Below are 27,784 nucleotides of genomic sequence, written 5' to 3' on the forward strand. Positions count from 1 at the left end.
AATGTGAGGGTGGGCGTGGGAGGGCGATTAGTTGCCTCCAATCACTTTCGACTGTTAAAAAGGGCATCAGTCCTTTCTATTTTTTCGAATGAGCCCTTTTCGAAGTTCCTATGAGAACTCCTTCGATACGAAGTGTCCTGATCTAAACAAAAAAAAATAAATAATAATACAATGTACCCACATCGATCTTTACTATAAAAATGTCAAGCTTTCCAATCACTTTCGACTATTAAAAAGGGCACTAGGCCTTACGATTCCCAATCGAATGAGCCCTTTTTGAGTTTCTACGACAACGCTTTCTATAAAGACCTCATATGCCCCCAGGGCATAAATTACAACCCTTACTCTCAGGGCTGTGAGGGGGGTTGTCATCCTCAAAGACCTAATTTCCAGTACTTTCAACTACATTAAACAAAATGGCTATCTCAAAATTTTGATAGGATGTGTTTGGGGGAATGGCGGGCGTGAGAGGGCCGTTAGTTGCTCTCCAATCACTTTCAACTATTAAAAAAGATGCTAGCCGTTTCAATTTCCAATCAAATGAGCCCTTTTGAAGTTTCTACGACAACGCTTTCAATAAAAATCTTATATGCCCCCAGGGTATAACTTACAGCCTTTGCCCTGGGAGCTCTTGGGGGTTTGTTATCCTCAAATACATAATTTCCAGAACTTCAACTACGTTGAACAAAATGGCCATCTCTAAACTTTGAGTGCATGTGTTTGGGGAAATGGTGAGCGTGAGGGGGGGGGGGGCGGTAATTACTCTCCACTCACTTTCGACTATTAAAAAGGGCACTAGCCCTTTTAATTTCCAATCAAATGAGCCCTTTTTGAAATTTCTACAACTTTCTATATAAACCTTATATGCCCCCAGAGCATAACTTACAACCATTGCACTGAGGGCTCTGAGAGGGTTATCATCCTAAAAGACGTAATTTCCAGAGCAAAATTGATATCTCAAAATTTTGATTGGATGTTCTTGGGGAAATGGTGGGCGTGAGAGGGGGGTTATTTGCCCTTCAATCCCTTTCGACTATTAAAAAGGGCACTAGCCCTTTCAATTTCCAATTGAATTAGCCATTTTTGAAGTTTCTACAACATCGCTTTCTATAAAACCTTATATGCCCCCAGGGCTTAACTTACAATCCTTGCCCTGAGGGCTGTGGGGGGGGGGGAGAGGTTGTTACGCTTTAAAGCCCTAATTACTAAAACTTTCAACTACGTTGAATAAAATGGCTGTCTAAAAAATTTTATTAAATTTTTATTTTATTAGTTGCCTTCAAATCACTTTCGACTATTAAAAAGGGCACTAGCCCTTTGAATTTCCAATCAAATGAGAGCCCTTTTTCAATTTTCTACGACAAATATTTCAATAAAAGTCTTATATGGCCCCGGGTCGTAACTTATAACCCTTACCCTGAAGACTGTGGGGGAGTGTCCTGCTCAAAGGTATAATTTCAAGATTTATCAACTGCGTTGAACAAAATGGCTCTCTCGAAATTTTAATTGGATGTGTTTGGGGAAATGGTGGGCGTGGAAGGGGTGTTAGTTGCCTTCCAATCACTTTCGACTATTAAAAATCGCACTGGCCATTTCAATTTCCAATCGAACGAGACCTTTTTGAAGTTTCTACGACAACACATTCTTTAAAAACCTTATATAACCCCAGGCTATAACTTATAACCTTTGTCATGCACACCGTGGGGGGAGTTTCCTGCACTAGGGCGTAATTTCCAGAACTTTCAACTGCGTGGAACAAAATGGCCATCTCAAAAATTTGATTGGATGTGTTTGGGGAAATTGTAGGCATGGAAGAGGTGTTAGTTGTCCTCCAATCACTTTCGACTATTAAAAAGGGCACTAGCCTTTCCAATTTCCAACCGAATGAGCCCTTTTTGAAGTTTCTACGACAAAACTTTCTATAAAAAACCTTAGATGCCCCCATGGCATAACTTACAACCCTTGCTCTGAGGGCTGTGGGGGGGGGGTGTCATCCTCAAAGCCCTAATTTCCAGAACGTTCAATTAACATTGAACAAAATGGCTATCTCAGAATTTTGATTGGATGTGTTTGAGGAAACAGGTGGGCGTGAGAGGGGGGTTAGTTGCCCTCCAATCACTTTCGACTATTAAAAATCGCACTGGCCATTTCAATTTCCAATCGAACGAGACCTTTTTGAAGTTTCTACGACAACACATTCTTTAAAAACCTTATATAACCCCAGGGCATAACTTATAACCCTTGCCCTGAAGACTGTGGGGGCAGTGTCCTGCTCAAAGGTATAATTTCCAGAACTTTCAACTGCGTCACTAGCCCTCGACTATTAAAAAGGTCACTAGCCCTTTGAATTTCCAATCGAATGAGCTTTTTTGAAGTTTCTACGACAACCCTTTCTATAAAAACTTTATATTCCCCTATGGCATAAATTATAACCCTTGCCCTGAGGGCTGTGGGGGGTGTCCTCCTCAAAAAAAATTTCTATTCAGAAATCAACTACGCTGAACAAAATGGCTATCTCAAAATTTTGATTGGATGTGTTTCGGGAAATGGTAGGCGTGGAAGGGGTGTTAGTTGCCTTCCAATTACTTTCGACTATTAAAAAGAGCACAAGCCACTCCAATTTCCGATTGAATGAGCCCTCTTCAAAGTTTCTACGACAACTTTTTCGATACGAAGTGCCCTGGTCTAAAGGGAGAAAATAGTAAATAATACATTGTGCCAACACCGTTCTTATATGCCCTCAGGGCATAACTTAACCTTGACCTGACGGTTGTGGGGGAGTGCCAATCACTTTTGACTATCAAAAAGGGCACTAGCCCTTTCAATTTCCTATCAAATAAGCCCTATTTGAAATTTCTACAACAACTTTCTATGTAAACCCTATATGCCCCCAGGGCATAACTTACAACCCTTGCACTGAAATCTCTGAGCGGGTTACCATCCTAAAAGACTCAATTTCCAGAACATTCAACTACGTTGAACAAAATGGATCTCTTCAAATTTTGATTGGCTGTGTTTGGGGGAAATGGAGGGCGTGAGAGGGGGGTTAGTTGCCCTTCAATCACTTTCGACTATTAAAAAGGGCTCTAGCCCTTTGAATTTCCAGTCGAATGAGCCCTATTTCAGATTTCTACGACAAAGATTTCAATAAAAATCTTGTTTGCCCCCAGGGCATAACTTATAACCCTTGCCCTGAAGACTGGGGGGAGTGTCCTGCTCAAAGGTATAATTTCCTGAACTTTAACTGCGTGGAACAAAATGGCTATCTCAAAATTTTGATTGGATGTGTTTGGGGAAATGGTAGGCGTGGAAGGGGTGTCCGTTGCCTTCCAATCATTTTCGACAATTAAAAAGGGCGCTAGCCATTTCAATTTCCAATCAAATGAGCCCTTTTAGAACTTTCTACAACAACACTTTCTCTAAAAACCTTATATGCCCCCAGGGCATAACTTATAACCCTTGCCCTGAAGACTGTGGGGGGAGTGTCCTACTCAAAGGTATAATTTCCAGAACTTTCAACTGCGTGGAACAAAATGGCTATATCAAAATTTTTATTGGATATGATTGGGGGAATGGTGGGAGTGGAAGGGGTGTTAGTTGTATTCCAATCACTTTCGACTATTAAAAAGGGCACTAGCCATTTCAATTTCCAATCAAGTGAGCCTATTTTGAAATTTCTACGAAAACATATTCTATAAAAATCTTATATGCCCCCAGTGCATAACTTACAACCCTTGCCCTGAGGGCTCTGGGGGGTTGTCATCCTCAAAGACCTAATTTCAAGAACTTTCAACTACCTTGAACAAAATTTCCATATTAAATTTTGAATGGATGCTTTTGGGGAAAAGGTGGGCGTGAGAGGGGGGTTAGTGGCCCTCCAATTACTTTCGACTATTAAAAAGGTCACTAGCCCTTTGAATTTTTAATCGAATGAGCTTTTTTGAAGTTCCTATGATAACGTTTTCTATAAAAACCTTACATGCCCCAGGGTATAAATTACAACCCTTGCCATGAGGGCTGTGGGGGAGTGTCCTCCTCAAAAACATAACTTCTATCTGGAAATCAACTAAACTGAACAAAATGGCTATCTCAAAACTTTTATTGGATGTTTTTCTGGAAATGGTGGGCGTGGAAAGGGTGTTAGTTGCCTTCCGATTACTTTCGACTATTTAAAAAGGGCACAAGCCACTCGAATTTCCGACTGAATGAGCCCATTTCTAAGTTTCTACGACAACTTCTTTGATGCAAAGTCCCTAGTCTAAAGGAAAAAAATAACAAATACTACACTGTGCCAACATCGTTCCTATATGACCCTGGGGTATAACTCAAAACCCTTGCCCTGACAGTTGTGGGGGAGTGACCTCCTCAAAACCATATTTTCTATCTGGAAATCAACTACGCTGAACAAAATGACTATCTCAAAATTTCGATTGGATGTGTTTGTAGAAATGGTGGGCGTGGAAGGGGTATTAGCTGCCTTCCAATCATTTTCGACTATTAAAAAGGGCACTAGTCATTCCAATTTCCAATCGAATGAACCCTTTTCGAAGTTTCTACGACAAATCCTTCGATACGAAGTGTCCTGGTATGGAAAAAAAAATAAATAAAAAATAAATAAATAAATAATACATTATGCCAACATCGTTCTTTATAGGCAGCGCTATTGCGCTGCCTATAACCAACTATTAACAAAGACGTAACATAAAGACATCCTCTCCAAATGCCACAGCATGATAGATCTCTCCAAATATGGGACTAATTCATTTATTTAATATCGATTAAGAAAAAAGGTAATATAAAGACACCCTCTCCTTACGCCACAGCATGATAAATGCCTCCAAATATGGGACTAATTTATTCACTTAATATCAACTAATAACAAAAAACGTAACATAAAGACATCCCCTCCAAAAGCCACAGCATGATAAATACCTCCAAATATGGAACTTATTTTTTTTTTTTATTTAATATCAACTATTAACAAAGACGTAACATAAAGACAACCTCTCCAAATGCCACAGCATGATAGATCTCTCCAAATATGGGACTAATTCATTTATTTAATTTCAACTATTAAGAAAAAAGGTAATATAAAGATACCCTTTCCATACGCCACAGCATGATGAATGCCTCCAAATATGGGACTAATTTATTAACTTAATATCAACTAATAAAAAAAAACGTAACATAAAGACAACCTCTCCAAATGCCACAGCATGATAGATCTCTCCAAATATGGGACTAATTCATTTATTTAATTTTAACTATTAAGAAAAAAGGTAATATAAAGATACCTTTTCCATACGCCACAGCATGATAAATGCCTCCAAATATGGGACTAATTTATTCACTTAATATTAACTAATAACAAAAAACGTAATATAAAGACATCCCCTCCAAAAGCCACAGCATGATAAATACCTCCAAATATGGAACTTTTTTTTTTTTTTTAATATCAACTATTAACAAAGACGTAACATAAAGACATCCTCTCCAAATGCCACAGCATAATAAATGCCTCCATATATGGAACTAAATTATTTCATTAATATCAACTATTAACAAAAAACGTAACATAAAGGCATCTCCTCCAAATAGCACAGCATGATAAATATCTCTAAACATGGGACTAATTTATTTATTTGATATCAACTCTTAACCAACAAGTAAGATGAAGATATCCCCTCCAAATTTGGAACTAATTTATTATTTTATATCAACTATTAACAAAAACGCTAGATAAAGATATCCCCTCCAAATGCCACAGCATGATAAATGCCTCCAATATAGAACTAATCTATTTATTTAATATCAAACACTAACAAAAAGAGTAACATAATGTCATCCCTGTGATGTGGAGGAGGGATAATAAAAAAAAATCCACAAAACAGTAATAATTAACAGTAATAACTAAATTATACATTGAAACAATCCATTCTTCAACAACCTTTTAAATTCACTTAAATCTTTAGTTTTAATATCCTATTTCAACGAATTGCAACGAGTCAACTCATTTAACCTATTAATGGGAGGAGATAGACAAAAAAAAAGAGTCGACCAGAGTGAAGGAACTATCTCTGTTGGTTCCTTTAACCTGTGGCAATGAAATTGCCGTTAATGACAACAATTTTTAATTAGCAGAAACTGAACTAGATTTCATCTCTTGAATACGGTTACTCTATACTAGCTACAAAAAAAGATGCCATACCTTAAAGGGGGATAGTGGATGGACAACATTTTCAGGAATTGGCACCGCCCAATCACTAATAATTGAGGAATCAAAAGAAATCGGCAAGGAATGCTGATCTCGCTCTGCCATTGGCAAATAATGAAGCAGCAATCGGTCATTTGCATCTTTGTCAATTGTAAGGATTTTGCCTTTCAAGTAGTTAACAAGGTCTTCCAGAGATTCATACCCCCATTCAGATAACGCAAAATTCGTTTTGAAATGATGCTGATAGCCAAATTCCAGCTTATCCATGAATATTCCTCCTTTTTGGTAAATCTAGAAAAATTAAAATTAAATTAAAATTAAGTTAAATCTAGAGTTAGTATCTGCTAGGTAGCAACAGTATTTACGCAAAGAAAAAAAATAATAACAGCAGATTAAAGCTACTTTCCCCTTCCCGGAAATAGTTAAGATACATGGATGACACTTTTAGCCAGGGTTACCACCAGATCAAAAATAACATCAATAAGATCTTGAGGAAATAATCAGAAAATGAGTAATAAATCACCAAATCGATTATACACCTACTTACTTTTTGAAGCAGTAGAAAGGGTGTAGTTTGTTATTGTCTAGCAGGCCTTTAGAAAAAGTATAAAACAATCTTGCCTAATAATTTACTAGGTACGGTATTATATATGGTGTCCAGCTGATGCCCCCCCACCTCCCCGAAAATTCTACCCCCATTTAAAACTGATCAGCCCTAAGGGAATGTAAAACAAATGAAAGAATGAAGAAAAGAACGAATGCTGGAGCATTCTACCTATACTCCAAAATAAAGGTAGAATAGGTGGCATAAAGCATACTATAGGATTTATTTTTATATTTTTACTTCTTTTAATTCGTTTTATTTTCGGGGACTGGTGATTGAGTTATCATATGTATGATGAAGGTTAAAAAAAAAAAATTGCTAACTTATTTCAAATGAGAAGTTCTGTCCATTTCAAATGTGCTTGATTCTGACTTGAAGTTTGATCCACGTAACTTAAAAAAAAAAATTAATAATAAAAGCCTCTTAATGGTACTCCAGACAGGAAATCCTTTTGATGTGCACCTAGTGAACGCGTTCTCGGTCGCAATGAGTGAACTGGTATCATGTACTACAGATGTTGGTACCAAGTCCACGAAAACTAACTACTCGTGCTTCTTAGTCCCAGCATGTCTCTCTGTGCACTTCCATCAAAGGGCAGCCTTTCTACAGTGCCCACTAACTTCATATTTCCAAATTATTTTTTTTTTATCTTCATTATACCCTGCAATGATAATTCAACCCGCGAAAAACGAAAAATATATTAAAAGAATTAAAAATAAATTCTATAGGATATCCTACAACATATATTCAACTTGTACTTTGGAAAATAAGCCTAGAACCATTTTATATAGCCGCCAAAAGAACACATGCTTGTTGAAAATACTACTGAAAACATGGCCTCCTTTGAGCTAAGTACTATAATAACAAAAGAGTTCAATTCCTCATTAAAGAGGTTTCTGACTAAATAGTTGCTTCCATGTCAAATAAGTCCCAACCCCCACACAATCTGACCAGATATAGCCCTAGGCTATATACGACACTTTATTGGTTCTGTTGACTTGCTGTTATCTACTTATTAGTTAAAAAAAAATCCCCAAAATAAGTTTAAACCAAAATGAACAAAAATAAAATCGAATAATCTACCAAGCATACAACTACCACAAATAAGTATCAATAAATAAATGAAACCCAAAAGGAACAGATATTAAAATAAATAGTAGAGTCAAACTCAAACCGAGCAGAAATTAATATGAGTAGAGTTCAAAACCCCTATGTTTTCTAAAAGCCAGAGTATAATTTGTACTGTACTAAAAAATTCAAATGAATATGCATTCTCGGTTTAATATACATATGCTGATATTTATTCCTTAAAATCTTAATTCATTTTTGATTTCTTAAAGTTATAAAAGTGAAAACATTTAAAAGAATTATTTTCAGTAAAGTAAAAATTATATTCTGGCTTTTAGAAAGCATATGGGTTTTGAACCCTACTCATGTTAATTTCTGCTCGTTTTGGGTTTCATTTATTTATCGATGCTGATTTGTGGTAGTTTCGAGCTTGGTAGATTATTTGATTCTATTTTTGTTCATTTGTAGTTTAATGGAGTTCTTTACTTTTTTTGAAAAACTTATTTTGTGGGAAAAGCTTTTTTAAATTATTTCTGTCCGTTTTATATTGACATAGTCTTTTTCAGGGAAAAAGAAAACAATAGTTTGAATCTTTCTGGTTTTCCTTTAAGAATTTATAGCTTGGCCTGCTATTTATGTGCTGGAGAAACTTCTTCAGCAATTTTGAACGACATAAACTTTTTTGAAAATCCTGAGACAGTAGAATTTAATTTAGTCATTTACATCCTCTAGTTGACCAGATAAACAAAAATTAATACCATTCCCAAAACATTATATCTATGCTCTTTCACAGCCTTGATACAATTATACTCTTTTGAATTAGTAAAATTTTTCTTTTGAATTAGTAAAATTTTAAGAGCAGAAGTAGTAATAGAAGTAGCCTCGAAAATTTGAACTTAATACCCTCAGTCGTTCTTGGTATATTGCTGAGATGTGTTATTGGCAACCAGCATACAAACAGTGTATTTCGATTTAATTTTAAAGCAACATTTAGTTTTTAAGCATAATGGGCAAATTAAATACCTGTGGGGGGTTTACCTACCCAATAACCATATAAAGACCTTATATACCCCCAGGGTATATCTTACAACCCTTGCCCTGTCATCCTCAAAGACGTAATTTCCGGACCTTTCAACGACGTTGAACAAAATACCAATCTCAAAATTTTGATTGGATATGTTTGGGCAAATGGCGGGCATGGGAAGGGGTGTTAGTCAATCACTTTCGACTATTAAAAAGGACACAAGCCCTTCCAATTTTGAATCAAATGAGCCCCTTTCGAAGTTTCTATGACAACTTTTTTGATACGAAGTGCTCTGGTCTAAAAGATAAAACCAAAAAGAAAAAATAATAATATATTTGCCAAAATCGTTCTTTACTTAGGCAGCACGAATTTACTTAGGCAGCGTGGGATGCAATTGTCATGGTGGCAATCATCATAGTTGGAAAACGTGTAGAGTAGGAAACCGAATATATGGTAAGAAAATATGCTTGCTTGCGTGCAGACTTTCTGACGATTAGGGTAGGAGAGAAGGGTGTGAAATTGGACAACTTTTGCCTTTCCAACCGTTGCTAGGATCTGGTTTAGCAAAAAAAAAAAAAAAAAAAAAAAAAAAAAAAAAAAAAACTATACCGCTTGAAAGCTGAAAATCTCCTGAATAATCGAAAAAGGTTTCAGATTTAAATAGATTTCAGACAAGCAGGATATTCATGAATCCAGACCCTTGTCTGTTATAAATTTTAGCCCTGTCCAAGGGATAAACCTGGGGAAAAATAGGGTGACTATAAACACTGAACATGATGTTCAGGTCTTCACAGGAGTTTGCAGAGAACAGGCATCAAGAAAAAACACAAAATTAACAAAATTCTTCTAAAAATACCTTTGAAAAAAAAAATTAAACAGTCAAATTTTCAGTAGGAACTGTTATGAACCATGAACATTGGAACCCTAGTGAAATGGATTCTAATGTGAAACTTAGACAAATCAAATCGAACAATTAGTCTAGGAATTATTGGCGTGTCTTCTCAACAGTTCAGACAAAGGGAAGTTCGATGTGAGCATCCTTCCGTTTCCATGATTTCTCCAATATAGTGCAAGTGGGCTTTCTTTTTCTTGTACTCAAACCATAATAGCACAAAATTTCTAGCCTAAAGCTCACATGTGTCTTGAATGTCATTTTCACTAAGATGAAGAGAATCATCAGTATTTTGGTCAGCCATGTTTTATTTTGTGCTGGATTGAGTTGAAAAATTGTTTTAGTTGTCTTCTTACTTCGGTTTCGTTTTTCTTTCTCAGCTTGTGCGGCGGCTTCTTTTCTGGCATGACAGTGAGTATTTTAGTATTCTCCTGCTTTCTAGAAGTTCCTCGCCATTGGTGAAATTGGCCTTCGAACTAAGCCTTACTACTGCAGGAGCCCAGTCAATCTTCTCTGCTGTTTTTGCACTTCCTCATGGTAAAGGAGTGCCCTCTGTTGGGCTAATTTCACAAGAGGTTTCATTTTAATATTGTCTGTCACTCACCTGGGCTGGTAAAAAGTCAGATATTGTAAAAATACTTCTGCTGAATGGCCAAATCCCTGCTCTTATCGCCCCACCTTTTATCTGGATAAAGCTTGCTCAAAAATGGCACTTTGCACAGCTGAGCTGCTTCATTAACAGAAACTGGCTAACCAGGATTAAGCTGCAGCCATAAGCTCATCCTTTCTTTAACTGTTCTCTTAATCGGCTAGTACAATGAGTCATTAAGTGGATATCAACAACGTGGAGGGAAGGTCAAAATACTTATACTAGTGTTTCTACAGAGTTTCACAACCTGAACTCATGATTGTCAAATAGTAGTAATGCTGGATCATCTTTTGAAGGTTTCAGCAGCTGGATTAAACACAGGATGGAAGACACAAAGTTAAGAGGGGTCGCCCAACAACTTTGGTACAGTAACCCAATACAGCCAGGCAGACCTTCACAAAATATTTGATCATAGACCTTCATCGTTGGAAAGATGAAGAATGGCGGTTTTGTTGACCTTTTACCAATCAAAATCCCAACATTGTCACATTTTCTCCTTTCTCTGTAGACACCATCTGACACACCTGTTTTGAACCTTTCTTTGCATTAAACCTTGCAAAATACCATTATTTGGTATTTCCATTGAAAAACATGTTTGTTTGATATTTTCACTGGAATATGCCTTTTTGGTACTTTTGTTGAAAAATTTGAAAGAACAGCAAGATCACAGACTACTAGATTTTGAGGGTCTCCCCCCTTCCCTACATTGTCTTGAATTGTCGCCCCTGTATAACGTTTCAATGACAGTAAAGTTAACTCTTAACATTACTTAAGCCTTAAAATACCACTATTAAATCCAACAGTTGTAGGGTGGGCGTAGAAGCTGGTAAAAACCTATTTATGCCCACAATTTGGGCTGTATTTATTCCCAAAAGTTTCAATCTCAACAATTTTCAAAGATGGACAAAAAAACATTTTGGAAATATTTACTCCAAAAATTTGGCTAGTGCCCAGAAGATTAAAGTTAACACAGCAGTTAACAAAGGTTAGGACTAAACAATTCAATAAATAAATGGACAAATATTGCAATAAATATTCTTTTTAAAGTACGATTTTTTTTTCTAAACAGCACACATTCAAGCAATAAATAAGGTGAGGGAATTACTTTAAAGTGCTCTCATATTTGCGGCTACAATTAATATCTGAATTGACATTTATTTCCCAAAGAAGTAAAGAATGGACTGAAAAAACATCCTTCTCCCGCAGAGCCATCTTTAAACGTCTAATTCAAGGAAACAGAAGTATTAACAATTTTTCAGTTTTATCCAAAGTACATTTCCATTACTTAATGAAGATTATATTTGAAAACGCGGTTTTTATAACGAGAAACAGAGAGTGTACACTGCAAAGTGGGACTACTTGTAAGTACCGTGACTTGGAAACTTTTCTTTCTTTTGATTGGCTTAAAATTTTACAGAAATGAACTAATCAGGAGGGGTTTAACTTTTCGTTCATTTTACAGGCTTCAAATTTCACAAAGATTTTTAAAAGCGGGACTATGTTAAGAAGTTTTGTGACTCAGAAAGTTTTTATTCATTTTATTGGCTTAATATTTCTAACAAAAGAACCAAAAAGGGTTTTAAAAAAGGTGGAGTTGTTTTCCTTCAGAAATTGTATTTCCTTGCCAGTCGGAACTTATTGCTGAGTATTAGTATCGACAACGTCACAAAATCGGTTATTTAGCTTTCCTTTCTAAAATACGCTTAAGGAATAAAGTGACAATTTTGAGGAAAAACTTGACAAAAATAAACCAATTGAATATAGGCGAAATTTTTAACATGGAAGTACAGGAAAATGATCTTCATTTTAGCCTTCTTTCCTTTTTGATTGTAAGCTTTATTTTGATCACTCTGACCGATTGTTCTACATCAAAGTAGATGAAGATGGGAATCATCACCCAAAAATCAATTAAAGTCACTAAAGATTAGAAATTTAGACCCAAAAATACTTTTGCAAAATTATGCCAGAGTCATAAGTGAACAGTTCTAATAAAAGGATTTATCTCGTATTTAAACTGTTATTTATCGTCATAGAAAGACAGTGTGGTTTTTGAAATTACCTACTAAAAAGTGTATTTGACCCTCCCCCCCCCCCAAAAAAAAAAAATAATCGCGAATTAATTCCACTTAACGAGCACATGTGTGTTTATTCTCCTAATGTTATGAATCATAATTATTCTTACCTTGAGAACAGTTTCAATGCGATTTTGAACTGAAGCTGGTAAATTGGGCACTAATATCCTTTTCATCCATTTGGGCCTATAGCCAGATTCATAAATAACACAGCCTTTTTCTGAATCTTCCAATTTGACTTCACTTCTGAATTCCAATAATATTTCAGAAAGATTGGCAAAACCAAAATCGCTTGGTTTAATCCTGGTTTCATAGATTTCTTTATGAATAGCAGATAACTCAGTGAGGAGAACACCCTTTTCTCGATATTTTTCACAAATGGAGAGTATGCGCTTTTTTAATGCTTTCAACTTTTGACGGTGGGCTGTTTTCAGCTTTTCTTCAATGTCTTCTTCACAGGTCAAAACCACATTTTCGCCTTGTACTTTTATAAAAGGGCTAAAATTGATGAGTAGCCCTTTAAGGTTCGTCATTCCATAAAAACGTGGATTAATGGTATGACAAAACAGTTCTTGATAGCATTCATTAAATGAATGAAGTTGTATACCTTCAGGATGACGAGACATTAATAATTTGATATTGGTTTTCAACTCATCTAGTGTTTTTGGAACATTATCATCTAGAGACTCTTCAATTACATTATATTCTTGATTACTTGCACTAGTTGAGAGTTCTACTATTTGTCTTTGGGGCTGAACAACGACTTTTGGAACGTCAAGTCGACTTTCTCCCTCATTCGATTTAATGGGTGTTCCTTCTTCCATTTTTCTCCTTGGCTCACAATTGGTCATTGAAATTCCTTGTCCGTTTAAACGCTTCCCAATATTAAGATAAATACTTCTGATTATTTTGGACTGTTTTGACGTAGATTTCTGCTGTGCGACAAGTTTCTACAAGAAAGAAATATATTAGATGCACATAAAATGAGAAACCCTTTGCGCAACCCTTGCATCAACCCTTTGATACCAAGCACAGAAGCTTCTGTGATAAACCAAGCACAACCAAGCACAGAAAAGATCTCAAAACACACTGCTTTTGCCTAAAACTAACTTTGTTCTGTTTTTTGGCATCCAATCAATTTTAACAACCAATCAGTCGTCCTAGCCGAGTGACATCCCTACTAGACGAATGTTTAGCACGCTAGACTGTTATCGCTGGTTATCTGGTTTGGAACGGGGTTACTGGGGTAACTATAAGCTCAGCCAGAGTCGACACAGCTATATACGGATACCTGGAGAAATCTAGGGAAGGTGAACAGGAATGGTGTGGGAAAGCACAGAATGGCTGGCCCTCAGTCCGCCGCTGCACTCTCTGGCCGAAGGACCATGCAACGGAGATCAGCACCACCAGTAGGGACTGTAAAGTCCAGCACCATTTTATTTACCTTACTTTTACTAATCAATGTTGTTACGCTTAGAAATGCAACACATGTGTATCATTTGTTTGCGATTCATTGGATGCTTAGAGAACATTTCTTCAACACAGAATTCATAGAGTGGTGGATTCCAGGTTGTAAACACCTGTAACTTTACATTAGCTACAGTAAGTTACTTAAAGTTGATATCCACAGAAAACGGTTGTAAAGCAACGGGATTACAGTAAAGTGGTTAGTTGCAAAGGAGTTACCGTACTGGGTTTCCAGGGGTCAAATCTCATAAGATGGTATGACAACAAATCAGTCTATTTGGCTTCGTCATACTGTGCAGTCACCCTCTTTGATAAGTGACGAAAATGGGATGGTACAACTAGGAACTATGTCGAAGTTGATTGGCCCAAATCGTCCATGACTACAACAAATCGATGTCTTGGGTAGATCTTGGGGAAATACTCCTTGAACTTTAAGGGACTGATATTCGCTATAATGACATACGAGAATTACGGTTTACTTTTTTGACATGGCTGTGAACAACGCCTGGCTGATACATAGCCAACAGTACAATGAGACAAATGCTCAGCATATGTCTGTTCTGTACTTCAAAAGGGACATTGCTCGTGGATTGATTCTTACTAGTGTAGATCAGGGTCCTAGAGTTGGGAGACCATCCTTATTAGTCCTTAAGTGGAATACTTTTCTTCGTGAAAAGGAATGCCTTCGGAATCAGTTAGGTTTGGCCAGACAGCCGGACCGAGATGCAAGTTCTACAGAAAACATTTAAACAAGTATAAACATAAGCGACATTCTATTTTTTCACGGGTAGACAAGTCAGATTTCTCTTGAACGTGAAACTTGGTTTCACCTTTGTAACACTGAATTTTAAAGAACCTAATTTTAAATTTATTTATCCCAATACATACATAAAAATCAACAATAAATGACGCAAAAGTAATATTAAGTGTTTTTAGAATTTACAAGTAGGTCTCGAAGTCTCGAGTTGGTTTCAAAGGCATTTTGAGAAAGTTTCTGCGAAAATACGCGTTCCAGGGTAATATACACTGGACCGTTGATGGCAGATTAAATGGGAGGAGCTGTTTGTAATCACCGAGTATGTAGTGCCAAAAATCAATGAGCCGTGATCTTACTGTTATATTACTTATATACAGTGATTAAAATATACAAAATATACATTAGTTCCCAACCAGGCCTGGGCCTGAATAATTTAATCCAAAGCATTTGCCTTGTTCTAACCCGTCCTCACCCGCTACCTGCAGAGTTAGAAAAAATGCAGGGCTAAAATTATGTATTTCTAGGCTAGAAGGGGTGTAAAAAAAAGACCCAAATCTAAATTGTCGATACTTGCTCGTGGAGAAGAGACACCAGAATCACACACAGCCTATTCAGTCCTAAGGATGAAGAACTTGGACTTTTATCTATTTTATTTTCTTGTTTTTACTGTTATACTCTGGGAATCCTGAACCAGTTTTAAGAGGCTAATATATTTAATATTGATACACTTTGATATGTTAAAAAGGCTCATAACGGATTTTAGAATAATTTTTAACTGTACGTTTTTTTGGAGTTATTATCTTTTCTTCCTTTTGTTACTAACTTTGCCTTTGTGAATTATACCGGTTTTGTATTTATTTTATCTTCGTAGTATTTGCATCTATTTATTATTTCTTCTAGTTTTCCAATAGTTTAGTACTCTTCGTTTTGAATAGACAGTGAAATACTCATGGATTTACTAGCTAAAAATTTCGCATTCACTCATAGGCTACACCCAAAAGCTTGAATATCACTGTACAGTCTATTTCTTTATCCAAAAGTACTCTGCTTAATATCTGTTTAACCTTCTGCTACCACTTATTGACATTTTAAGTCACAAAAGGAAAATCTTAGTCCTAAAAAGCCAAAGCCTTTTGTGACATTTTAAGTTGCAAAAGGTAAATCTTGGTCCTAAAAAGCCAAAATGACATATGGCAAAAATTATGAGAGAGCCAATTTGCAATTTAGTGTTCTTGCATGTAAAGTGTTCTTAAAAATTATGAGACAGTCGATTTGCAATTTAGTGTTCTTGGAGATGCTAGAACCAAGTCATATATACGATAAAAAATTGAAAAAAAAAATCCCTTAGCTTCCTCAAGAAGCCTACCTTACAATATAAATCATTACCAGGTTGCTACACGTTTTTATTATCTGCAATTAGGAAAATTAAGTTTATTTTGTCACATACAAAAACTACTCACCCTCATATGTCTAACTTCATTTTCTGGGATAGCCACCAAAAGAGGATCGTTTCCACGGGGATTGTTTATGATATTTAGCACATTTTTGAACGACCTAAGGCAATCTAATGGGGTCTTATATCCAAGCTCTCGGTAAGGGAATGTTTCAGATATAGTTTCTGAATACTCCTTCAGAAATCTTGACAACGATAGGCCATCTGGACTAACAGTTAAAATACACATTGTATTATTCCTCGCTTTCTCATAATCGCATTCCATATTTTGCTCCTGAAAAAAAAACTATGTTTATAAGAAAAGAAGACACGGAAAAAGAATGGGTTAGACCTGTTTTCAATAAGCTTAATGCAACCGAATTCATCATTTTTGGCGTTCAATAGACAATTAAGATTATTGAATTGCGTTCAAAAGCGCTTATTGATACCGATTAATTGATCATTTACTCACTATGCTACAGAGCTCAATAAGCTGTGATTCCCTCTTATTTATATAGAAAAAAATCTTTCTTGTTATAACATTTATTAAACGGCTCTATGTTGCTGATATAACGGAAATTGATTATATGAAGACAAGAGTCACTAACGTGACAGTAGAAAATGCAAAGGGATGCCAATTGACCTTTGAGTGGGAGGAAATGTCTGGCAAATATGTAATATCTTTTAGGTAGATTTAAAATGGATGAACAATTGTATTTAGCAGCGAAGGTGAACATAACGCATATATCAAGACTACAGGTAGGTTCGAATGTAATTTTGAAAGACGTTGAAGATAATGTTGGGACACCTTTATGCATTAACCTAGAAGTAAAATTGCTTTTTCTTTAAGTTCATGTTTTTTTTTCGAGTCCCTGCTGAGGCCTGAGTCCTCGTATTTTTTGCTGTTTATTACTTTCCCTTAGTAGTTCTTGTTCTCGTTTGTGTGTGTCTCCTGTGCTTAGATTTTTTTTTCTTTTTATTTAATCCCTTAGCGCACATTTTTGGGTACAGAGGGTGCAAATAAATTAGTGTTATTAATTTATGCAAACTATACACCCAGCTTCTCCTCAGATAGTTATATATTTATTTCTGCTTCATCCCTTGAGCCCTCAAAACTGGCAATAGTAATATTCCCCTCCTATTGTTTCTTAAATGGAAAACCACTCAAGATCACGTTAATCACTACAATATAAGACAACTCATATATGTTCCTGTAAACACTTTGTATTTTGAACTCTGTTAGCTAATACTAGGAACGGAATTTGGGAACCTTTTAGTGATAACAAAAGGTTTGATGGTAATTACATGTCCTTTTTGACACGTTCAAGATGGCTAGTAAAAAAATTACCTTCGCTTGCCCTGACATTGATCACTATGTTTCTGCTCTTAGACCCTGACAATGGGGTATTATAAGGGTTGTATGTCTGTATGTCAGCATTGGTCTATGGTCTCGGCAATTGGGTTGCTAGGTTATTTCACTCCGCATTACATCTGGTTAAAAAGTAAATTGTACCAGCTGCTACAGATTTTACGATCTCCACGGTACATGATGGGGTTCTGGCAAGAATTTGAAAGAAACAATTTCAGAAAATTTTTTATCCTCTGCCCGAGCACTCAATGACCAACTAAAATCCCAACAAAGTGGAAAAGTTTTGTAAAACTCAAAAGCTACCTCCTTACTGATCAGTCTCTACTCAGGACAGAAAGGAAAGACATCACAGCTATCACAGTCGAAAAAAACAACAACAGAAAAAAAAGAAATGACAAAGACGGAAAATTATCAGATCCAAAAAGTATTTCTTCTCTTAAGCAAGAGGCAGAGATGACATATCTTTCCCTCAAGGAATCCCACCCGGTAATTAGTTCATGTCTAAATTTCTTCACAGGAGAAAGTGTTGATGCAAGCGTAAAGCGCAGCTACTATGAACAATTCTACCCAAAGCAACCACTCTATCAAAATATTAATTTTCAATCTTTTTTCCATGATGACTATTTTGAGGATTTGTTTTCCACGTATAAAGATTTGCATGTGGCAGTCAAGAAATCTACCAATGAAATGCCGACTCTTGCTGAAGGTCTGCCCAATGAAAGTTGTGCATTGCACAATAATCAGATTAGTGTCTGTGTAAATGGAAGACTAGTGAGCACAAGCAACAATCTACAAAACTATACAAGTTACATACAATTCATGCTGATGACTCCAAAGTCCTGTAATAAATTGAGATGTTGAGCCATGGGGTGTGAATATACTACAGATACGGAGTTATGTTTGCCCTTAAAAATGCAAAAGTACTGTATTCAATATGGCTGGAAATCATGAAATCTTTAAAATATCCCAGTGATTGCCGTCAAATGTTAATGTGGACATAGAATTAAGACTCGCTCCATCTAATTTCATTTTGTGAAAATTGATTTCAGGCATACACAATAAATCAGTCACTCTCACCTTGGCAAAACATCATGTCCAAAAACAGCAGGGTATGAGTTCTGTTGCCCCGGCAATTGAAAAATTGAGAGTCAGTGAGAACAATATCAAACTACATGTACCTCACACAATCACCAATCAACGACATAGTGCGATTCACAAACCTACACTGATCGTTCATTTATCAGCTGCAAAATCCCTTTAAATCTTGCATTGGCTTTTGTGAATAGTGCCAGTGCCATAGGATGGTGGACTGCCTCTCCACGTTAATTTGTTGGACTTTCCAATATTGTTTGTAAAGTGAATAGGATCTATCTGTACAACATGTCGTTTAATAAATCGTACATTACCCTGCACAATTTGACTATTCAATCTCCAGATTGCAGTATTCCAAAACGGAATAACCAATTCTATGTTTTCAAAAGCTCATGGTGTAATTGTATTGGACTTCTCGGGCCCTCAAGATATGAACACTCTACAAACGGGCACTGTGCATTTAGAATGTATTGTTGCTGAGCCATTGATAGGAGTATTACACTAAACTTACCACGTCAATTGGAAACCTACTCGGAAATCACCCCCCCCCCTCCCCCTACAGTAGTGTTCTACTGGGTTTGGCACTGTTAATACCAATCAAATAACCGATGTGTTTAACATGGATCTACATATATCTAAATAAAATACTTTTGTGTAGCACCAGTTTTCCTTGAACAAATTCAACATCTCAACAATGCTATTACAAAAAGTTAACAATAGAAAGATGTTTAATGGTCAATTTTAAAGCTCTTGATCACATCTACGTCCCCTTAATAAATACGTCTTGATAACTCCATTATAACTCTAACACAAATCCACCATAATTCCAATTGATAACTAAACCTAATGCCACCAAAAATGGCTTTTGGTGAATTTCTGGAGTAAAAATTATAAAAAAAGGGTACCATACAAATCTACATGATGGAAGACCAGTAGCCAGAGATTCACAATTCCCCTTTTTAGTGCTACCCATTTCAGCCCTTTTAGCCATGGGGGCCGCCCATCCCCTGGAAATTTCCCCTCAGGAAATTTCCCTGGTAAATTACCCCACACGCAAATTGAGCAGCCGCAGAGAAAGTACAAAATAGTTGCCTCGAAATGTTGATGAGATATCCTAAGGGATGACAGAAGGGCCAGATATAAAAACGGTTTTAGGAAACGGGTTGGTTTGTTTCCAGTCACTTTCGACCTAAAAAGGACTATAAATCTCTGGAGTTTGCATTACTATACCATTTCCAATCTAATGAGCATCCTACAAAGTTTCTACAATCAGGAAGGAGAGACTGAGGATGAAGTGGGGGCAGCCTTCCTACTATACTGAATTCTGCTAGTTTCGGGATTCAATGTTACTCTTTACTTTTATTATAATGGCGTAGACGGGAAATATTCCTGCAAATGAAGAGGAATATATATCAATTTCCATTTTCATCTCCCTTCCTTAAAAAGAATTATGTATTTATCTGAAGACTCAATGAGAGTTAGGATGACATTAAAATGCGCCCTTTGAGGCATCATCCCCCTCCCTAGCTACAAAACAATCAGAGAGCCTTACTGTATAGGTTTCAAGCTTGCATCAACAAAAATTTTTAGCTTTGTATTATTTGCCAAAGGAAGACCACGGGAGTGTGTTGTTTTTATCCCTTTCCCAGGCGATGATCATATTGAACCAAGAGCCCTAGAAGATCGGGAGAGGGCTTGACAATCTTTCATTGTGACAATCTTTTTCTGTGTAAATTATAATATTACATTTACATGCCTATTCACATTCACATGCCTTTCACATTATTTACTTAAACTATTGCTTGTTTATCTGGAATAAGAAATTCTGACCATTTTAGCATTTTTGCTAAAAAAAAAAAAATAGCATATTTATAATTTTCTACCAGATTATTAGTTTATTAAAATCCAGGCATCTAGAACAAAAAGCCAAATATGCAACTGCAAGCATATACAGGCACTAGAAGCATAAGCAGAAAAGCAATAGAAGCATAGAAGCAATCATTCATGATATTGCAATTTTTTTTTGAGACTTTCTCTTATAGGGCTAAAGAAGGGAAACAGTTGTCCTCTTCAAATATGTGTTTTCTTTCTTCCAGTATTTTTGCTGGCCTTATAAAAACCCTATTCTCGATTTTCTCTTCTTTGGATTTTTTATTTTTATTGTTTTCTTATTTGGAATAAAAAGTTAATTATCATCCCCTGTCTTTTCAATTTATATGTTTTTGTTGTTTCTTTAATGGTAAAAATTTTGAATTAATTTGATAGTGCAAAGATAATAAAGTTTTATATTGAACTACATTTTCCAGCTTGTTAATAAAGACCCTAAGCTGTACATTAAACTACTAAATCTTGACTTTTTTTTACTCACTTCTGTTTTAATTTTTTTTTTTTTGCCAAACGATTTGAGTTCTCCTAGAATGCTGAAGCACATGAAGCAAAAACAACAAAATTATACTTTCTTATGGGAAGCTAAAAAATATTGTCTATCAGCTAAAAGTTTTTATTATGTTCTTCAGTTTTCTAAAACCTCCAAATAGTTCATATTAGCAAGGCCGTATCCAGGAAATTATTTCGGAAGGGGGGGGGGGGTCTCCTCGGGTTGGACCTAATCCATGTCTATTGGTAAAAGAAGACAATACATAGGAACATAAAACACTGTATATTGAAGTTAAGAAACGTAATAGTTGCAAAATGAATTCACAGAACAAAACCAATTCGACGTGTTTTTGAGTTGTGAACATGTCAATAAATGTATCAGTGTCAATAGCAACATTCCTGTGCACTGACAGTAACGCCAGACCTCTCAAACATTCTTCATCGGTTGCATTTCGTAGCCATGTCTTAAGCTGTCGCAGGGTAGAGAAAGTCTTTTCTGGTGTAGCAGTTGAAACAGGCCAAGTAGCTAAAATTGTAAGAAGGCAACTGATGTTTAGAAAGAAATCAGCATTGCACGTATCAAGTGCAGCCAAAGCCGAGACTGATCTTTGTTTGTTGTTAACGTTCTGCCACTTAGTTTTCTACAATTTCAGTTTGTGGCTTCGGGATCTGGCTCTGGTAAAAGATTGGAGTAAATATCAGTATTCTCATGGATTGCTGTGTCAGACAAATTTCTTTTGTCTAAGTTTGCAGGTATGAAGCCGCTTAAAGTTGTCAAAATTGTGCAATCCACCGTAAATCTCTCCTTGAGTTCTGACATGAAGTAGTCCATGAATGGAATGTATATGGAAGCTCTGTATGCTTCTTTCAGCGAACTGATTTCATAGTGGTCGTTTCGACAAGGAACAACTCTTGGAAACTTCAATTCTATCTTCAGATCTCTGGCAAAATCTTCAAGTTTTGAATACAATGAGTCGAACGAAGAATCTGCGTCCTCGCGTAGGCCCACAACTGTCAGCACCACAGTTTCAACGTGGTCGCATGCAAGCACCAAGTCACAGTCAACAGCTTGAAGAACTTTACACAGCGGCAACATAAGACCAAAGAGTTCTTTTGCTATGAATAAACTGGTTAGAAACTGTCCTTGCTTCATTGAGCTTATTAACTGATGGGCCTTTGCGGAAGTCTCAGCATTCACATTTCCTTCTTGAAGCTCTTCCAGTACTTCTAAAATTGGCTTTTAGAGCTCCACAACGCGGTTAACGGCACCGTGTCTCTCCACCCACCGTGTTTCACAAAGGGTATTGAGAGTAGTTTTTCAAGGTTCTGACATGCATTGTCGAATTCTGTCTTTGAGTACCTGGGTACAGGAGGGGGATGAGCCAAAAAAGTTGGAGATCAGAGATGTTGTCCTAAACACGTTTTCATGACTGGAATGGAGCAAGCTGAAGCGATCGTCAGGTTGAGCGTATGTGCTTCACAGTGGACATAAATTGCTTGTGGGTACTGCTGTCTAATCCAAGCTTGAGTGCCTCTCAGGCACCAACTCATAGCAGCTGCTCTGTCATATCCCTGTCCTACAAGCTTGCTCAAATCCAAACCATAGTTTTTCAAGGTTTCTAATATTTGTGCAAAGCTCTGTTTGAAACATACCAAATACGAATGGACAGCTGCTCTGTGTTTCTTATATCAGATGTTTCATCTGCTAAAACCAAATAGCACACACTTTCGTTTACCCTTTTAACAATGTCAGCTTGAATCATCCTTCCACAAACACCAATAAGCTTATTTTGCAACACTGGAGACAGAAATATCCCATTTCAGCTCGTCATCACCACATTGCATTGTCATTCTCAAAAGAGCATGGAAATTTCCATTGTTTAAAGCTGGTTCTTTTTGTTTGGGATGCAGAGGACTGTGATCATTCATACCACAAAGGGCTAGCTGCTGTTGATAACAGAAACAATAGTTTCTACAACTAGTTTGAGTCTCATGCAATTTTCTTTTGCTTGGGCTTTTTGAGCATCATCTAACTTGAAGAGAATATTGTTGCGCTTACCTTTCTGTACAGCTACAAAGCCCTCTGCAAGTACAGCACTTCCTATATGGAAATTCAATGTACTGTGACAAGCAAGAACTTTAATTGCGTCTTTCCATTCTGTAAATGGTTTTAGGACCAGTGCTCCAAGCCTTTGGTGATTTCCTTTACCAGAGCATTCAGCTGCAATGATTACACAGTATTTGCAGAAAGCACCCTTAAATTTATCCTAGTACAACAAGCCAAGGAAAACGAGCCATCAAGTTTTGCTGAAGCCTTAAATAATGTTTGCCTGATGTTGGAAACAATTAGCTCTTGTCTGGCAGTCATGGAGATTCAAGTAACTGCAACTTCGCAGTAATGTCTAAATCACAGGCCCTGTTGACAGCTTGTCCAATGTCGTTTTGTAGGATCTGAAGATGATTGCTGCCTTGGGAGGTCTCCTGCGTTGATGAGTCATCATCCCTGGAGAAAACTTTCGAGGTTAGAACTGGTACAAGGTGTTTCCGAAGCTATACCTAAGAGTCCTAAGACAACAGTCCCCAGTTCACTAACAGTTTTTCAAGATAAAACAGTCAGGCACTCAGTACAACTAACTTGACATCTCTGAAACTAACATTTTTATCATGGGTAATAAAGCAACCTCTTCTTTATACCAGACAATTAGTTTTGGCTTGATTGGAAAATAAATTGTAGCTATATTTTATTTAAGGATTTATTTGGCATAAAAAAAGGGGGGTCAGTTTTTATATATATCTTGAAAAACTAATTTTGTTATTTTTTCATCAATTATTAGTCAATAAACTAATAATTTCAAGCATTTAATCTAGAATAATTTTACTAATAACTATATTGATGCATAGCTTAGGTTTTTAGCTATTCAGTGACATATGCAATTCGTCTCTATTCCTATTTGGTAACAAGATGTGAGGGTTTTAGTTTTACACAGTTTTGCTCAATTGGATACTGGTCTTTTGCCCTAATGTACCTGTTCTGAGATTCGCATTCTGGCTCTGGTTGCCAGGTGTCCAGGCTTTCTATTGCAGGCCTTTTCCCTTGAAAGTATCAAAATAAATCGTTATCCGCTTGTCCCTTCCTCATTGTTTCAGTGTTAGATACAAACTGACCTAAGCCAGTGCTGAGCTGACCTAAGCTAAGTCAGTAATTATAGTGACCTTGTGATTTGGTAAGCTTAAAATATGATAGTTTCATAAAGAGGTCAAAGTGTTGAAAAAAGCAATTTTCTTGGACATTTCGGGGGGGGGGGGTTCAAATAGACCTTAAATTAGAAGTGGTGCCTTTTTAAAATTAATTTTATTTTATTGGACCTTTAACTTTTGCCTCTGTTTGTCTTTTGTCATCATGTAAGACATATTGTCGAGCCTTTGTTTATTTCAATTATTCAGGTGGTGGAAAAAACACTTCTTTTTCTTCCAATGATCTATCTAGTCCAGGCTTATAGTTTCACAAAGTATAGAAGGCATTGACAACCACCTTTGTTTCTTTTGATTGTTCAGGTGGTGGGACAAAAACTTCTTCTTTTGCCTTGGCTTGTCTTATGTCATCAACATTCAATTTTAGCATTCAATGCTATTTCCAAATGCACTAATGAAAATAACAAAGAATCACATCACAGCATCCCTAACTGGGCAAGATATAGTCCTAAGCTATAAACAAAATGTTGCATGTTTCCATTTCAAATTGACTTTATTCAGCGTTATATTTAACTTACAATCTGAATGACTCCATTAACAATGATAATAAGGAGCTAGTTCTCAACATAACACCTTAAATTAGGTATTTAAATGGATTTATCAACATTTGAAAATTTATTTTTTTTGTAAGGAGCTAGTCCTAGTAGTTTCTTTATTTTATTCTGAGCATTAATATACTTGTTGTCCCTTTGCTGGAAGGTCTCAAGCAAGGGGTTTTGAGAGATAACCTCTGCTGAGAGGTTACTCCAGGTAGCAACAGATCATTAGGCAAAACTCCCTTTTAAGTATCCATGTTAGTTAAGTTTTCAATATTTGTATGTAAGTTTTGTCAGTGTCCTTTTCATACTCCTCTTAGTTTATCTTTGTTATGCACAGAGGGTAACAATAAATTATTATTAATAATACAAGATTGGTACCAGAAGTAATTTCCCAATCAAGCTCTTTCCAAATTTAACAATTTTATTGTGATAATATCCCCCATTTCCTAGAGGGGCTTGATATGGTCATAAATAACATATTTATCTGATTTTCTTTATTGCTTAAATTATTGCACCTCTTGATTACTGGAATTTCCTTCAAGTACACAACATCACACCATTGCAAAACAGTCAGAAAAGTTGGATATCTTTTTTCTAATTATATAAAAAACATGGTCAGAATAGAAGGATAAATTCAAGATCAATGGGTTTTGTTTATTGTATATAGTACCCTAGTACAAGGCCATACCCAGGATTTATCTTCGGAGGAGGTTTTACTAAAAAAAAAATTGGGGGGGGGGGGAGGGGTATACAAAAACCTTAAAAAATGCAAACAAAATTTGTTTATATCCATTTATGTTATGTTTTTACAAGTCAGACAAACAGTTCAGGGGGGGGGGGTGAAACCCCCTAACCCCCAGCCCCCTCTGGGTACAGCCTTGCCCTAGTATTGCTCATTCTAAACTCTAAGATTGCTTTTCTCAATTCATGACATCCCCCTTCCCCTGATGGTCAAAGACATAGCTCTACAACATACAAAAAATAAATATAAAAAACACTTAAACAAAGCTATTCTTAGTTTTTCAGATGCACCATATTTCTATTAATCAGATTATCATGTTTCCTTCAATTGCTAGTTATATATTAAATTGTTTCAAGCAGTATTTTTTTTCCAACAATTGTATTAAGATCTTTGGGAATACTGTTTTCACCAGGTCAAGAATGTGAGCTAACTGATCACTAAATAAAGAAAACATTACATATCACAAGATAAGAAATAACAAAGACAGATAATAGTAGAGCTATATCTAGGACCATTAGCAGGTGGGGTGCATTGACAGAAAAGCAACCGTGATGAAAACAGCATAGATAAGCAATCCAGATGTAATTCTTTTATTTTATCTGGCTAATAGTACACTTTGTGTTCAGATCTAACACCATTTTTAGGGGCTTCAGGCTATTTTTGGGTTACTATGGGCTGTGTTTGTCTTTTACTAGGTTGCAGTTATTGCTGCACTTATGATTAGCATGTTAGCATGTTATTTTTAACCCTTCCATATAGCCAAGAATAAGAGAAAAAGGTATTATCTATGAGGGTCCTTAAAGGGCTTGAAATTGAATTTCTGAGTAAAACTATTACACTCAGAAAGAGCTTAAAAAGGCAATGTGTGGTACGTTCACCTTATTTGTCAGTCAGTAATGTAAACTCCTCCACCTTTACCTTTGAGCCTCCTCTCCCCTTCTAAGATTTATTCTCTGATTCAATATATATGCATATATGTTTGAAATTGAAATGGTCAATTTGCAGTTTTCAACATAATTTAGCTAGGCAAAAGTGAATATGGTACTTGTATTATATAGTGCCAACCACTCATGTTGTTAATCCATTGATGTGCTGTAAACAGGTTTCTTTTGCTATTTTCTTTCAGCTTAGTGTGAGATAAGACAAAAACAAACAACAGAATAGATGGGAAATATAAAATTGGGGTATATATTTACACATTAGAGGCAGGGGGGGGTATAGTATTTGGACAATTTTAAGTTAGAAAACAATTCTTAGTTCATAACATGCAGAACAATTGTAGCTAACACATTTTGCATGCAGACCCACAATGCTTTACCCCTGCCCCCCCCCCCCCCCAATGTGCAAATATATAGCCCAAATTTGTTTCTAAAGCATTATATTTTGGTAAATTTCTAGGTGGCACTACAATTTAGCTAAGATGAAAGTGAAAATGTCATTTGATGTCTTTTTTATGCTCTTTCATAATTCAATAATTGCTTCTGGGGCTAACTGCATTTTGAGCCTTTAAGGCTAATCGTCTTTATTAGTGGCTAATGCTATTTTCCCTATGCTAGGAAATCGGGAATAACTGCTGCGATATAAGTGATTTTGCGCTGATTTTTTTTTTTGACGAATCCCGAGTTAGAAAGTAAAATAATGTTGGTTTAACTTTTTCTATATATTTGTTTACTTTTGTCGAAAAAAAGAAAACAAGTTATTTTATTTTGTTGAATAAAAATTTAGTAGATGGGAAATGAAAGTATATATTTTTTCAGTTGAATCTACTGGTATTTAAAAAAAAAATGTTGTTTACAGAATTATTAATTTTTTTTTTTTTGGTGCAAAAAATTATTTTTAGTTTTTATTATTTTCTTGCTATAAGGCATGAAATGTGCTCCAATGACTAGAATTTTTGACAGTATGCAAATTCTATAATCTACAATGATTACAGAAAGTGTCTGATGTCTACCACAATTTAAATTAAATACAAAAGCAAAAAAATACAAATAAAAAAATTGCTCGATTTTTACCTTATATATCCACTGTTTCCCGCTTGGTAGCGCTATTTCGTCAGCCAATTGGAAGAAAACCCGCAATTCTGATTGGATTCTGTTTTGTATATCATTATGACTTTGGGATAGAAACCGTCAAAAAGACATTTTAGCCATGAGGAAGAAAAATATAAACAGAAGGTGGCTGAATTTAAAATACCAGCAACAAAATATTACATATGCTATGTTCATTCCATCCAGT

The 27,784-nt window shown here is 36.0% G+C and overlaps 1 protein-coding gene across 1 annotated transcript in view; it reads right to left on the minus strand.

Moving 5' to 3' along the window:
- LOC148944620 (uncharacterized) overlaps nucleotides 1-27,784 on the minus strand; it is a 97,610-nt gene that overhangs the window by 60,398 nt on the left and 9,428 nt on the right. The window contains exons 2-4 of the mRNA XM_089100220.1: nucleotides 16,208-16,474; nucleotides 12,634-13,473; nucleotides 6,209-6,505 (exon numbers count right to left, since the gene is read on the minus strand). Of these exons, the coding sequence (XP_088956346.1) occupies nucleotides 6,209-6,505; nucleotides 12,634-13,473; nucleotides 16,208-16,465 (1,395 nt within the window). The 5' untranslated portion in view covers nucleotides 16,466-16,474. The remainder of the gene's footprint in view (nucleotides 1-6,208; nucleotides 6,506-12,633; nucleotides 13,474-16,207; nucleotides 16,475-27,784) is intronic.

This window comes from Artemia sp. Qi Xiang Cuo, chromosome 14 (genome assembly GCF_049724085.1).
Source record: "Artemia sp. Qi Xiang Cuo chromosome 14, ASM4972408v1, whole genome shotgun sequence".
NCBI lineage: Eukaryota > Metazoa > Arthropoda > Branchiopoda > Anostraca > Artemiidae > Artemia > Artemia sp. Qi Xiang Cuo.